The sequence below is a fragment of the Macadamia integrifolia genome, chromosome 2 (genome assembly GCF_013358625.1).
Source record: "Macadamia integrifolia cultivar HAES 741 chromosome 2, SCU_Mint_v3, whole genome shotgun sequence".
Classification (NCBI taxonomy): domain Eukaryota; kingdom Viridiplantae; phylum Streptophyta; class Magnoliopsida; order Proteales; family Proteaceae; genus Macadamia; species Macadamia integrifolia.
The window spans coordinates 2,896,791-2,910,784 of NC_056558.1; the positions used below are offsets into that span (position 1 = coordinate 2,896,791).

General features: G+C 38.2%; 1 protein-coding gene across 3 annotated transcripts; it reads left to right on the top strand.

Moving 5' to 3' along the window:
• Positions 1-13,628, top strand: LOC122072049 (inosine-5'-monophosphate dehydrogenase 2-like). 3 transcript variants are annotated; one of them, XM_042636573.1, is made up of 5 exons: positions 1-214; positions 7,790-9,025; positions 10,802-10,981; positions 12,235-12,492; positions 12,610-12,822. In XM_042636573.1, the coding sequence occupies exons 2-5, from the start codon at positions 8,030-8,032 to the stop codon at positions 12,700-12,702; spliced, it is 1,527 nt and encodes a 508-aa protein (XP_042492507.1). In that variant the 5' UTR covers positions 1-214; positions 7,790-8,029; the 3' UTR covers positions 12,703-12,822. The 3 variants fall into 3 exon arrangements, with proteins under 3 accessions (XP_042492507.1, XP_042492508.1, XP_042492509.1); XM_042636574.1 differs by having other exon boundaries at positions 7,793-9,025; XM_042636575.1 differs by lacking the exon at positions 12,610-12,822 and adding an exon at positions 13,282-13,628 and having other exon boundaries at positions 2-214.
• Positions 13,629-13,994: the final 366 nt, after the last annotated feature.

Sequence of the window (13,994 nt, forward strand, 5' to 3'; positions counted from 1 at the left end):
CTCTCTCTCTCTCTCGTCCCAACTTCTGCACTATCCTCTTTAAACCCATAGGGCTACGCCATAGTGCTCTACCCTCCACTCCAGACTCCACTCTACTCTCCTCCATTGTGAAGAAGATTGAAGAGAAGAAGAAGAAGAAGAAGAAGAAGAAGAAGAAGAAGAAGAATAATTAGAGGAGGGATTGAGTAAGAATCAACTGAAGCATCTCTCAAAGGTGAGTCTTTTCTGCACTTATGGGGTTTGTTGATGATTTATATATGAATTTTGTTATTTTTCATTATGATTTTGTATAATCTGCATTTGTTTCTACCGAGGTATGGGCTACTTCTTCCATGTCGCATGAGTTCTTTGTTAAATTAATAGTTGAATCAGATGTTGCAGAGCTTGCAATGTGGTCTTCTTGCTCTCTTTAATCTCTGAGCATGGGCCTTTTTCTTACTTTTTTCGCTTTTCTCTGAACTCAGTTGTGATTTTTATTATAAAAGAGACTTCTTTGAAGTAGATTGACTAAAACAAATTGGTAGATTCAAGGTCTGCACAAAATCCTGACTTCAACTCATATATTGGAGCGGAAAGGATTCATCAATTATGATTGAACTGCTGTTGGATGCTCTCTGCAGCTTAGTGATCTTTATTTGTCCGCCATTTTAAAAAAGCATAGCTTTTCTTTGAAGCAATTTAAATTTATTCAAGGAAACATCAATATGATGTTTGTAGGGATTTTGTTCTAATTTCTTCCTCCCATTTTGTCCCTGTCTTCCACTGGCATCCATTCTGCTTCCCAATAAAGGGGCATACCCAGTGCACGAGGCTCCCACCACTGCAGTGTCTAGGGAGGGTGACAATGTATGCAGCCTTACACCCGCTTCGTGGAGAGGCTGTTTCCAGACTCGAACCCATGACCACTAGGTCTCAATTGAGCAACCTTACCATTGTGCCGTGGTCTGCCCTCTATCCATTCTCTTTCCCCAGGATGTACATAAATCTACATGGTGGAGATAGACATTGAGGAATTCTGCTGGGATTCAGCATGAGTACACCCAGTGAGGGCTCTGGAAGCAAGATTTTGGATTGCATAATAGGTTAGATGCATTGCTGTCTCCTTTCTGAATAGCTTGGCTATACTGGTTTTCAGGTCAAGGTTTTCCCCCCTTTTTAAATAAGCTCACCAGAGTTTCTTTGAAACTGGGTACCTTCAATAGAAATCACTGCTGCTGTTTTTAGTGTGGTCCAATGGCAAGGGTGATACGATTTTTCATTTCTTCTCTCTCTCTCTCTCTCTCTCTCTCTCTCCCTCTCCTCTTATCAGGTCAATATATAGTCCATTGAGATCTTCAGCTTTTTATATGACCATTCTGTCATAGATGATTGGGCTCCCTCACCAGCATTTTATCATGAAACCTTCTTTAACTTGATACAGTGGCCTTCTCTAGCATTGCTCAAAACAAAACTCAAGCGACAACAAAGCTTAGCCTGATCCCAACTAAATGGGGTCAGCTACATGGATCCGCAAGAATTTGACTCAAAACACAACTCAAAGTAAATTATATAATTATGCATAACCCGTAAGGAGATTGTTAGACCAGAATCTGTGTTGAGGAATACAAAAGACTGAACCAACAACTTGATTGAAAACACATAAAAAATGAAAACACATAATAGAGACTCATATGCTTTTATGGAAAGAAATGTTTTAGTTCTCTACATACAATACACTGAGTGAGCATTCAGCATTTGATGCTATTGTCTAATGGAGTAGAGATTATGGTTTTCTATTCACCTAAATTCTGACATGTGCATTTCTTGAACGTAAGAAATTGTTTCATTCAAGATAATTTTTCATTGAAAATTCATTATGGTACATATTATTCAACACAAAGTATCTTATCTGAAAGAGTATGGAATGTATACTTTTCTTTTCTCCTCATTTCTTTGATTTTTATGATACTATCTATGATACATAAATTCTCTTTGGGGCAACATGAAAATAATAAACATTCATACTGACTGCCATATAATAAATCGATCTCTGCCAAAATTTTCATGTGTATGGTTAAGTATTAGAATTTTCTGATTTCCACTTATTCTTGCTTTGAAAAAAAAAAAAAAAAAAAAAATTCAATATTGCACACATTCCTTAAAACTGAAGATTAAAAAATCTTGTGTGCCAGAAAGTGGATGTGTAGATAAACATGTTTTCTGTTTGGCCAAACAAGGAAGGAATCTTTGGTTGTCCAAACTTTTTTTGCGATGCGCTGAGTTGTATGGGGCTGAAATTTGGTGTACATGTAGATCCCATAGTCTTCTACTCATATATCAAGTTTCAGCCTAAACGGAGTTTGCCACATGAGAAAAGAAGCATTGAAAAATTCTGGATGACCAAGAGGGTGTATGGATGAATGAGGGGATGCATACATCGGACTGTAAATGATTGAACATGGCTCTGAATTTGGCATGTGGCCAATCTAGACCATTTCCTGAAATCCAATGGTTAGAATCACCCCATCATCCTTCCACAGGACCACATGGCACAGATAAGTATACAAACCAGGAAGCTATCACGGTTGGCTTTTTCCTTTTATTTTTTTCCCAATCTTCTAACGTCCTGACTTTGTTAACACCCTGGATCGTAGATTGCTTTCAGATTTTGGCAGATTCTTGCAGTTGTTTTTCATTCACCCCAGTCTCTGGTGCATATGGTTACTGAGATTTTTGAAATAAAAGGCTAAACTGCTCATACTTTTGATATGATTCGACATCTCATCATTGTCATAACCAATGATGCTCGTTGACTTTTTCTACGAAGGAGTCTGAAGTTCTTAATACTTGGTAGCTGTTGAGAGTTGAAGCATTGTCATCTTCATTGTTTTTCTTATAAATATAGCTTGGCACCCTCCTAATGAGGACCAAATTAAGTTTACAGGTTTTGGTTTCTCTATGGGAAATCCTCGAAGTATCGTATTTTTCCCCCTTCTGCAACTTTAGAAGGAGAATAATCCACATTTCCACGGGTCCTCTGGCATTGTGTACACCCAAGGGCTTTCCTCCCCTCAGGGAAAATATATATATATATATATATTTTTTTTAATTTATTTATTGGTTGGTGCTAGCAATTTTTTGGGAGATTGATTAGTTTGCTATCCTATGAATGCCTTGTTTGTTAGTAAGTCTGAACATTGTAGAAGTGCTATCATTAGAAAGCTGGTCTTGGTGAATGTTACGCTTTGGCTCTCTTTGAACATTCTCAAGATTGTGAAGATCGGTCAAACATCAATTTCTTATAGAGAGAAATTTTATACAAATCTTTCTTCCCTAAAATATTGAAAAATTTTACGCACATATTTCTTCAGAAAGTGTCCCTTTGTTTTGCCAGATCTCTCTCCTCTTAAAGTTTCTCTTTTATCTTTTTTCCTGTGTCATTAGATCAATTGACAGGAACGCATTGAAGGATGACATACAGATACTGAATATGCTGTATGTTTGAAATTTGCTTTCTTTTCTTTCTTTCTGATCTGTAACTAAAATGTTTATAAAGTGATTGAAAGCATATTGCAGCTATATAATTTAGGTGGATATAAGCTGGCCCCACTAGTTTGGAAAAGGATTAGTTGAGTTGTGCTGTATATTTAGGTGGAATTGAAGCTCCACAAAAGCAAAGAGAAAAAAATGAAAAGAGAAAGAGGGGATACTAGGGTGGCTAATGTCAACAAATAATTTCACGGTCAACACTCAAAGCAACAGAATGATTCCCTCCCCCCAACTCCTTGACACCCAGGAAATACACATCTAGGTCCTAACATCACAAAACTTCGTCCACCCCCTCTGAACCACTTCAGTAAGATGGATTGGATTATTCAATTTACTTGTGTCAGACGGATACCCAATGAAAATTTACATGTTTCAGATCGATTTTGTGTAAGTTAAGGTCAGCAGATTTAAAAGGTTTTCTGTACTTGATAGACTTCTACGTAGATAACAGAATTAACAAAAGATCATCCTAGTAAGTTGGTTAGAAACCCTAAACAAATCCTAACTGAAGGAGTTAAAAAAGAGCAACCCAGGGCATGAGGTTTCCGGTACTGCAGGGTCTGGGAGGGGCATATGTACACAGCCTTACCCTCTGCTTTGCAGGAGAGGGTGTTTCCCAGTTTTGAACCTGCAACCAACAGGTTGCAGTAGCGCAATGTAACCGTTGCGCCTGGTTGCAGAAGTTAATTCTGAATAAATAAATTTAAATAATTTCGAATATATTGAAATAATATTAATCTGGAGTTATGGTAAAACAAATTGGGAATACTATTAGTTAATGGAGTTACTATAGCCTCTATAACACGCCAAGGCTAAATAGATCTTAAAACTAGGGTGAAGTAAAGATGATCAACAGAAAATAAGATACAGATTGGGTGAAGGTAATATGGAATGACCGAGAAAAACTAAAGAACAATGATGGAAAAACATACAATAGAGGTTGGGAACAATTAAGAGAAGATAAAGAATTGATAGAAGAAGAATAATAGGGGAGGGTCCCCCATCGATCAGCAGATTTCAGCCTAGATTGCAGCCCAGATTTGGTTTCCTTTTTGGGTCCTTCTGGCCAGCTCAGCAGCAGCCTTTCTGTCCATCGACCCAATCTCAAGAAGTGCAGCAACAACTGTTAGAATCTTCAAGAAAATATCTACTGATTTCAGTTTGAGCGCTATCTTGCCTTAATATAAAGATATAGCTGGAGGAAAATAAAAGAAGTTACTGTTCATGTTATTTCTTCAAGGATTTGTTACCTTTTTGGTGTTTAGAATCTTTTGTTAGACAAGTAATTAGTTTAGGAATGTTTTAGTTGTTAGTTTCCTAGTTACTTACTTTCCTCTTCTTGTTAGTTTCCTATTTTGTAACCTTCTATTATGAAGGAGCTGCTGTGCCTATTTAAGAGGCTAACTGATTGTAACTGAGGGAGACTTGATTAATGAATGAGTGCATACTCTTTGGCTGAAAGGCTGTTATTGAGAGGTGAGATGCCTAAACCTTTGAGGGGTGTGATACTCAAAACCTAAGGGGTGAGATACCCATTCCATTGTTCTCTTTCATCCTTTCTCAACCCTCCATCTGTTCTATTTTCTTCTTTGTTTCAGTCTGTGAGAGAGTGTGAGAGTGATTGATCCAATCTATTTTGAAGTTCAAAAGTGCCAATACAACTCAGATTGAAAGCAGCCAAAAGGGTGGACCGAAGGCAAGCCAACTCACACGGTTTTCTTGTCCATCGATTTCTTCAATATCTCCCAGAACAGCAGGGATTTGCCCTAGGCCTTTTGTGGTTTTATTGAGGTCATCAGGGACAATCTTTGATCAGGAGTTGAGGACTGTTGAAGCCCTCCAGAGGAAGCCGCAGGATTTCTCCCATACTCTGTTGAAACCTTAAATCTGTCAGGGACGATTGTTGGTTCTGTCATCCCTTCTCAGGTCTGATTCAGCCACTGTTTAGGAACCTACAGAAGTATTCTGTGGGCTCTTTGACCAGGTTTGACAGTCCAAACATCCATCCACTTGTGAGTTCCAGTTCAACCCTTCTTTTAGGATTTGTTGTTGCTTTACTTGGTCCCCAAGTCTGAAATCAGGACTAATATTGGTTGAGGGGTGTTTATCTTATTATGGCTTATTTACCTATTTTAAACTAGCTCTACATTAGTGGCCCCCCCTTTGTCTCTCTCTTTCCTGTCTTTCAGAATCTCCTATTGTAGGAGTGTTCTTCATCCCCTATTCTTTCTTTTCTTCTGTTAAGTTATTATGCTATTGCGTGCAATCATAGTTGTCAAGGCAATTTGCCTGGGTCCTAGGCGACTGTCACCTTATTGCACTGCATGTCGCCTTATATTTCTGGACTTATTTATGCCAAATATTATTTAAGTACTTAAGATATTATTCATAAATAAGCAAATACCTCCTATTTGAATCCAATAAAAGTAGTTTAAAAATCAAATTCTAAAAAGATAAAAAAGTTAACCCCTTAGTCCAAGAACAGAAATTGGATTTTTGGTTGTTGGGGCGATTTTCAACTTTCAAATGCTGGGGTTTTTCTCAGTTCTAAAAATTTTATAAATCTTATCATGGTAAAACATTGCTAAAAACCAAAAGTTCGGTAAAATAATATTTTGTTTTGATGTCTTTAAAATTATTTTCATTCAGACGATTTTAAAAGCATTCTCGCACTTTAAAATAAGTTTGACCGGAACATAACTTTGTCATCGCAACTCATATTTAAGTAATCTTAAACATGTTGGAAAGCTGGTTTTGTGCTATACCTAATACAAAAGTCTCATGTCAAAAAATCATTTGACCAGTAAAACTTATTATAGAACAAAAGTATTTCTCTAAATGTTGGTTTTTTATCACTTAATGTTGACTTTTTATGATTTGATGTGGCTTAATGTTGATTTTTTATGATATAAAATATATATAACATACTAAATAATGTAAGAAAATAGTGAAAATAAAAAATAACACTTGTTCGTCTTAAGGTGGGCACCTTGTTGCCTAAGCGCTTAGGCAGCCCTCCAGCGCCTTGGTTTGCCTTTGTGCCGTGACAACTATGCATGCAATACTAGTTAGTAAAGAAACTGTGGGATCTCCCTGGTTACTTGCTTATTTATCCCAATTCCTGGGTTTTTGCTCCCATCAAGACCTTTGCTGTGAGAATCAAAAACCTGCAAACCAGGTTACTACAACGCTACTGCTAGATCTGGTTTTACAGATTAATACCCTCCTCACACTTGCTGATTTTCTGGCTGCTTGGGGTTCAAAGGCCTACGCCTATAACCTCAGATCAAATAGAATAAGGGTGAAGAGATCAACCTATGCCTAAAACCTCAGATCAAATAGAATAAGAGTGAAGGAGTTTGATGCATTGGAGCCTTGAAGGTGCTGCTACTGCAGTTGGTTTCTTTCCTAGTGTGACTTAAGATTGAAGACAACCTAATGTCTCCCCCCCTTCTGACATGATTACCTTTATTTCTGTAGTACCGAAATTAACCTTCTCTTTACCTCTTTTTCACTACTGTCCTTTAGTTACTTCCAAGTTTACCCCTTTCATACAACTTTACTGTTACCCACGAATTGTTCCTTTTCTTTGTTGGCTTGATTTCTATTTATTGCAGATTTGTGATCCATTTGATTATTTGAGTTGTGTAGTATCCGGGTGGGCCCATAGCGAACCCAAATAGAGTTTTGTGATCTGGGTTTTGCATCACTTGATTGGCGGCTTCCTCGTGATCAGTGGTGTGCTCGATCTCCTGGAAGACTTGTAGGAGCATAGTCTTTAGAGATGTAATGGAGAGAGTATGCCTTTCTAATTTTCTTCATACACAGCCTTCACTGCAAAAGGGTTTATCATACAAGGTATTTTGAACTTTTGCAAAGTTAGAGAATAGAATACTGTTTGAATGTGGAAGTATCATTGGAGGCGGATGCTTAAGATTACAATCAGTCTTCAGTGACTTGGATTTATGCCAGTCAAAACTGTTGGTTGAAATTCGATGCTAGGTTTATGCAAATTGCTCTTTACACCAATCTAGAAGTTCCATTTGAAAGGCATCAGCAATTATCTAGATCTTCCATAGATGTTATTTAAGACTAGAAAGCGTTTTCCCACTTAATTTTTACCAAATGAGATATGTGAACTCGTGTAGTCATGTGTATTTACTTGTGCAACATTTGATTTTGTTTTACTACTTAATTCTCACTGTCAACAAATTTGGTTTAAAGAACCTCTCTAACATTTTGTTTTCTTATTGTTTTGCAGCAGACTACATACATTCCTTTGGCTAATAGTTCCTCCACTCTAGTTTCTTCATCTATTTGATCTTGTGGGACAAAACTCTATATCAGTTGCAGGTACTTCACAAGTGTCCCCCCCCCCCTCCTACCCGGTCCCTACCAAGCTGTGTCTTTGTGGTCTGCCTAATTCTTCCCACTAAAACCCCTGAGGTAACCTCTCTTTGCCCCAGTTGCAAGTTCTGGGATTTTGGTTCATTTCAGAGCTATGGATGGAGTCTTGCTTGAAGATGGTTTCCCAGCTGATCGTCTTTTCAACCAGGGATATTCATATACCTATGATGATGTTATCTTCCTTCCTCACTACATTGATTTCCCAACTGACTCAGTCAACCTAAGCACAAAACTGACAAAAAATATTGACCTCTATATCCCTTGCGTTTCTTCTCCAATGGATACTGTGACTGAATCCTCCATGGCAGTTGCAATGGCTGCTCTGGGTGGCATTGGCATTATTCATTACAACAACCTTGCTCATGAACAAGCTGCATTAATAAGAGCTGCCAAGTCCCGTCGGATTCCGTTCATCTCAGATCCAATTTTTAAGTCACCTTCTGATTCAATTGATTCCATTGATGAGTTTGTACCTTCACCTTGCATTTTTGTTACTGAGTCAGGGAATTCAAAATCAAAGCTCTTAGGTGTAGTTGCAAAATATGATTGGGAGAGCTTAACTGAAAAAGAAGCTCCAGTTTCTGATTATATGTTGGGCTCACCATTTTCAGCTCCCTCAAATTATACATTTGAGCAAGCTGCTGCAATTTTAGCAGAAAAAAAACTTGATTATGTAACTTTAGTGAGTGAGCCGGATGGTGAGGTTGTAGATTTGTTTACAGCAACTGATGTGGAAAGAGTTCGTGGGTTTCCAAAATTAGGGCTTCCTTCACTGGGCCGAGATGGGGAATTCATGGTGGGGGCAGCAATGGGGACGAGAGAACATGATAAGGAGAGGTTGGAACATCTTGTTAAGGCTGGGGCTGATGTCGTCATTCTGGATAGTTCGCAGGGAAACTCGATCTATCAAATAGAGATGATCAAGTATGTGAAGAGGACGTATCCTGAGTTAGATGTCATCGGTGGTAATGTTGTAACAGCTTATCAGGCTCAGAATCTGATCCAGGCTGGGGCAGATGCTTTGAGGGTTGGGATGGGTTCTGGGTCCATTTGCACCACTCAGGAAGTCTGTGCTGTGGGGCGTGGTCAGGTAACTTCTTTCCTTTATCATCACCTGATGATGTAATCAAATATTGATGTTGTAAATCTCTTTGTAAGGATATTAAGTGACTTGACCTCCGTCTTGGTTCAGTTCAGTGGCCATTATTTTTTATATTTTCTTGGTATCTAGTTCTGATTTCATTGATCAATTGGCTCACCACAGTGATCTTGCCTTCACAAGTCCTTTTTGTTTTGCTTTTTTTCCCCCTTAATAAAAGTTTGACCATTACATCTGCTTTTATGATAACTCTATGAAAATTTTCATGTTGCATTCTTATTGTTGCCTATTCAATTTATGAAGATCAAGGACTTATATTTGACAACCCCAAGGGGTAGCCGAGTTGGCAAGGGACCTTCGCCTCAGGAAGCGTGTGGTTCTGTGTTCGACTCCACTTACCTCGTTGGGGCCACTCACACGGGGGTGTTTTTTCCTACTCACGCTGCTAAAAATATTCTCAGCTGAAACTGAAATTATTATTCTTGTTAAAATTGAAATTGGCACTATCAGCTGTAGATAATTTTGCTCTATTTTAGTCCTTATGTACGAGATCAATATTAGAACTTTTGTCCATTATTTGCTGTAATAAGAGCCAAAACTACAACTCAGCCTGTCGGCTACATGGATCCTTACCCTTCAATCAGCTCTATTCAAGGTCATACTTGACATAAGGCTTAAACTATGCATGCCTTTCCTCACCATTTCTCCCAACATCATTTTAGGTCTGCCCTTGGCTCTTTAGCTTCTTCAATCTGAATCAAATCACTCCTCTGTGATGGAGTCCACCCTTGAACATGGCCGTGCCACCTCAAGCGACTTTTTCGTAGCTAATCATGTATCGGAGCAACTCCCAAATCAGCTCTAATATGATCATTCCTAGTTTTTCCACACATCCAATCCATGCATGTCTTTCCTCATCTTTCCAATGTTGCCTTGTTTGCTTGATTCCATATTTTCTTTGATCATTTCTTTGTGCTCTTGTGTGGTTGCAGTTTTCTGTAAACCATATCCCATTAGTGATGATTTAGAGTATTAAAGCTGTTTAGTGGAGCCAGTGCTTAATAATACCTAGTAGGGAAAAAGAACTTTGCCTGGTCGCGTGGCTCCTGCTCCCAGACACGAGCGTGCGAAATTACCATCATGCCCCTAGTGAAATAAAAAATTCCATCTATGTTGATGCCTCTGCGCACACTATCATTGGCCTCCATGCTGGTGCAGGGGCCACACGATCGGACAACGATCTCTTGTCCTAAATAGTGTATCCAATTTCTCAGTCATCATTTACGTGGTAAAACATAATGGCCTATGGCCCAAGCTATTGTGTGAAATTTTGTTTGTAATAACTCTCAAGTGTTCTAAAAGAACCTATTAGTGCCTTTTTTTTTTTTTTTTTTTTTTCTTGCAAAGGCTCACATCAGTAGAATTGTAGTACAGTGATCTGCATGTGCTTGAACTACTTTTTCAACCTTCTGACTGATTGTTCTTAATTCTGTATTTCCTCACTATGGAAGATGCACATTATTCCTTTCTTTAGCTTATGCTCTGAATTCATGCATGAATTTGTCAAGTGTTTGGCAGATAATCTGAAAACTGAGAGTAGTTACCTGTATACCATATAATTCTAAATATACTTCACAAAGGCCTAAAATGCTATTAATTGTGTTACTTTACTGTGCAGATAATTCATATATCTTGTTAAAAAACTTACTAAGAAATTGGCACTTCATTGCACTAGCTTACTAAACATATTCTTGCTTGAATTTTTAGGCAACAGCTGTTTACAAAGTTTCATCCATTGCTGAGAAAAGTGGTGTGCCTGTCATTGCGGATGGAGGTATTGCAAACTCTGGACATATCGTCAAGGCTTTGGTGTTGGGAGCTTCTACTGTTATGATGGGAAGTTTCTTAGCTGGCAGCAATGAGGCACCTGGGGCTTACGAATATCAGGTTCATTAGTGATTGATGGAACTCACTCTATGATCTATATTAATATGAACAGTTCATTGCTTATAACAACTAATGATGTTTTCCCTTACTCTATGGTAGTGTTGCATAATCTTTTCCCCTCTAAATATTACCTTCGAACACTTTTTTCCTCCAATTTGACTTAATTAGCTTTCCTTTATGCTAATGGTAAATTTAAGAGTATAAAATTCTTTAAAATGGTTTGACTTTTCTTTGGCTGAATAATTTTTACTTATTACAAGGTATGCTTTACAAAATTTCTGCTTTCATATGGCTTCCTCTCTTAGGAAATCCTCTCTTGCCAAAGATCTTTCCCCTTGAAGGGGTAGAGACTGTTTCTAGTCAGTTTAGGCTGTTCATCAAATTCCTTGAATCTAACCGATGCCTATTTTTGGGGGGACCGGGGGGTGTGGGAGAAGGTAACTTCACTTGTCAATGAACTTCATTTTTGGTTCTATTATATGGTTTAAATTGGTTCTAGAATCTGTGCTGACATGTATTTCCTTTCATTAGCTTTGATATGTCTTTCCTTCATTAGCTTTGATTGAGTGTCACAAATAGGTAGTCCCACATCAATGCTGGTTTGCATTGATTGAATAGAAATTCATTTTTGATATAGTGAGGGATAAGGAATTAGTGGACAAATAATAATAAAAGAATAAGGGTTTAAATGATCAAGGGGCTTCTTGGGATAGAGATGGATATGATATTCTAGGCAATGGATGGATAAGGTGCTAGAGGACAAATGGTGTAATGGCTGAACGTTATGGCTGGACATAGTCCTATTCAAGTCTATACACAGGCCTATTGGAGGCATATAAATGTGACCCTTAAGGAAGCCTATGGCTGGGCCAAAAGGCTGTAACTTTGCTGATTTACAGCATTACTTGGTGTTTTCTCTCATTGCTGCATTCTTGCATTAAATGGTCACTGGTTGTATCTTATCCGAGATTACTCTGTCAATGGCTTCCTTAAGGAATCTTGGATACTGAATCTATTAATTTATTTGGACCAGTCTGTTGCCACATTATCTTCCATGTCCTTCAACGGATTGGTTTATGAATCTGCTAGCAAAACTTACACCAATTGCCTCAATGACTGTCACATTCACACTTCTAATAGTGTACAACTGGATGCTATATGTGCATACATTCACATATGTATATTCCCCCTTCTTTGCTAGTGTTGTATGTACCTGCCCTCTTATTTTGTGAACTGTGACATCATGTTAATAGGGTGGTCGTCGAATTAAGAAGTACAGAGGTATGGGTTCCCTTGAAGCCATGACAAAGGGAAGTGATGCCCGGTACCTGGGTGATACATCTAAGTTAAAGGTGGCTCAGGGAGTTGTAGGAGCTGTAGCAGATAAAGGTTCTGTATTGAAGTTTATTCCTTACACGATGCACGCTGTCAAGCAAGGATTCCAGGATCTTGGGGCATTGTCTGTGCAGTCTGCTCACAACCTTCTAAAAACTGGGGTGTTGAGGCTGGAGGTACAGTTGTGCGTTTGTTGTTTTTGTACATTTTAGAGGTTACAATTTATGTGCATAATGTATTCTCTTACTGCTCAATGTTCTTTTAGATCCCAATGAAACATTTTCTTCATGCAGGAACAAAGTGGATGTTTTCTGTCTCAACTAAGTTATAATATAAGGAGCCATTTTTTTGTTGGCCACAGAATGCAGCCAGCACTAATGCTTTGACTTTGTTTTGAATTCGGTGCCTCTTTTGTGCCCTTGCAAAAGAATTGAATATAGTGGTACGGAGAATGTTTTCAAGCCTATTTTGTAGTTATTTGTCCCATCGAACCCTGTGATGGAGCTTTAATTTTGAGGACGACTTGTGCACTGCACTTAGTGCAAGTGTTGCTGGCAGATTTACAAACCTGCGGGTAACGAGCCCAAATTTCTAGCATGAGGCTATGATAGTACCTTCTTTCTCCCTTTTTTTTCTTTTTTTTTGTGGGGGGGGGGGGGTGTGTGTGTGTAAATGCTACTGTCTAGGAACTGAAATATGCAAATGAATCCAAGTTTGGTCTCATGGTGAGTTTCGGAACTAGGATCAAAGCCAAAGAATCAGTAGTTTGAGAATTCAAAAAGCTAGGATCAAACAAAAAGTGTATAATTGGATAATTTGGATTGGTTTTTGTGTTTCCATTTTTTTCAATGGATGATTGCACCATTCATAAAGCTTAGCAAGTGGTAGAAATTTTTATCTTTTTATTTGTTTTGCTGGGTAGTGGATTGATATAGTTTAACTGTAACCTTTTCTGTGTTTTGCAGGTGAGGACAGGAGCAGCACAAGCTGAAGGTGGTGTTCATGATTTGGCTCTCTACGAAAAGAAAGCATTCTGAGATCTGAAAGCTGTCAAATTCATGCCTTCTTATTTGGATAATCAAGCCCTTAAATTTTTAGTAAATGTTTAGAGCAGGGACATCAGACACTATCTACATTCAAAATGAGAAGTACCAAATGTATCCTAATCACATAGTGATCCTCTAAGCTTATCTGCATTAATGAGTTAAGAGTTTGTGTTTGGGCTAAGATTTTTCTTCCAAGTCAACATGTATGCAAAATTATGCCCTTGATGGCTTGAGTTTTCTGCCAATGATTGAAATATTTGGCCAAAGCATTTATTGCATAGAATTTGAAAATTCTTAAGCTTGCTTGGTGCAAATGTTTTCCACGTTTGACCTGACAACATGCAGTCTATTGTTGCAGAGATCCAAGGCAGAGATATTAAATAACTTCCAAAACCATTCTGGTATGGTATCTGATATATACTGATCCAACCAGTTGAGACCACAAGGAGGAACCTATTGTTGTCTCACACAAAACTAATGACTTATTTAAGATGATGAAGATATCAATACTGATACCTCTTTCAAATTTGTGAGCTTCGTATAATGATGTGGAATAGCTCCCTCCCAAGAATTCCTAGAGAGATCCAAAGAGACCAACTCTGAAAACTTTCAGGAAAGACCCACTTATTTGA

Coding starts and splice junctions, on each gene's coding strand:
- LOC122072049 (XM_042636573.1), top strand. CDS start 8,030: ATGGATGGAGTCTTGCTTGAAGATGGTTTCCCAGCTGATCGTCTTTTC. Junction 9,026..10,801: donor GTGCTGTGGGGCGTGGTCAG/GTAACTTCTTTC, acceptor TTGAATTTTTAG/GCAACAGCTGTTTACAAAGT. Junction 10,982..12,234: donor CTGGGGCTTACGAATATCAG/GTTCATTAGTGA, acceptor TCATGTTAATAG/GGTGGTCGTCGAATTAAGAA.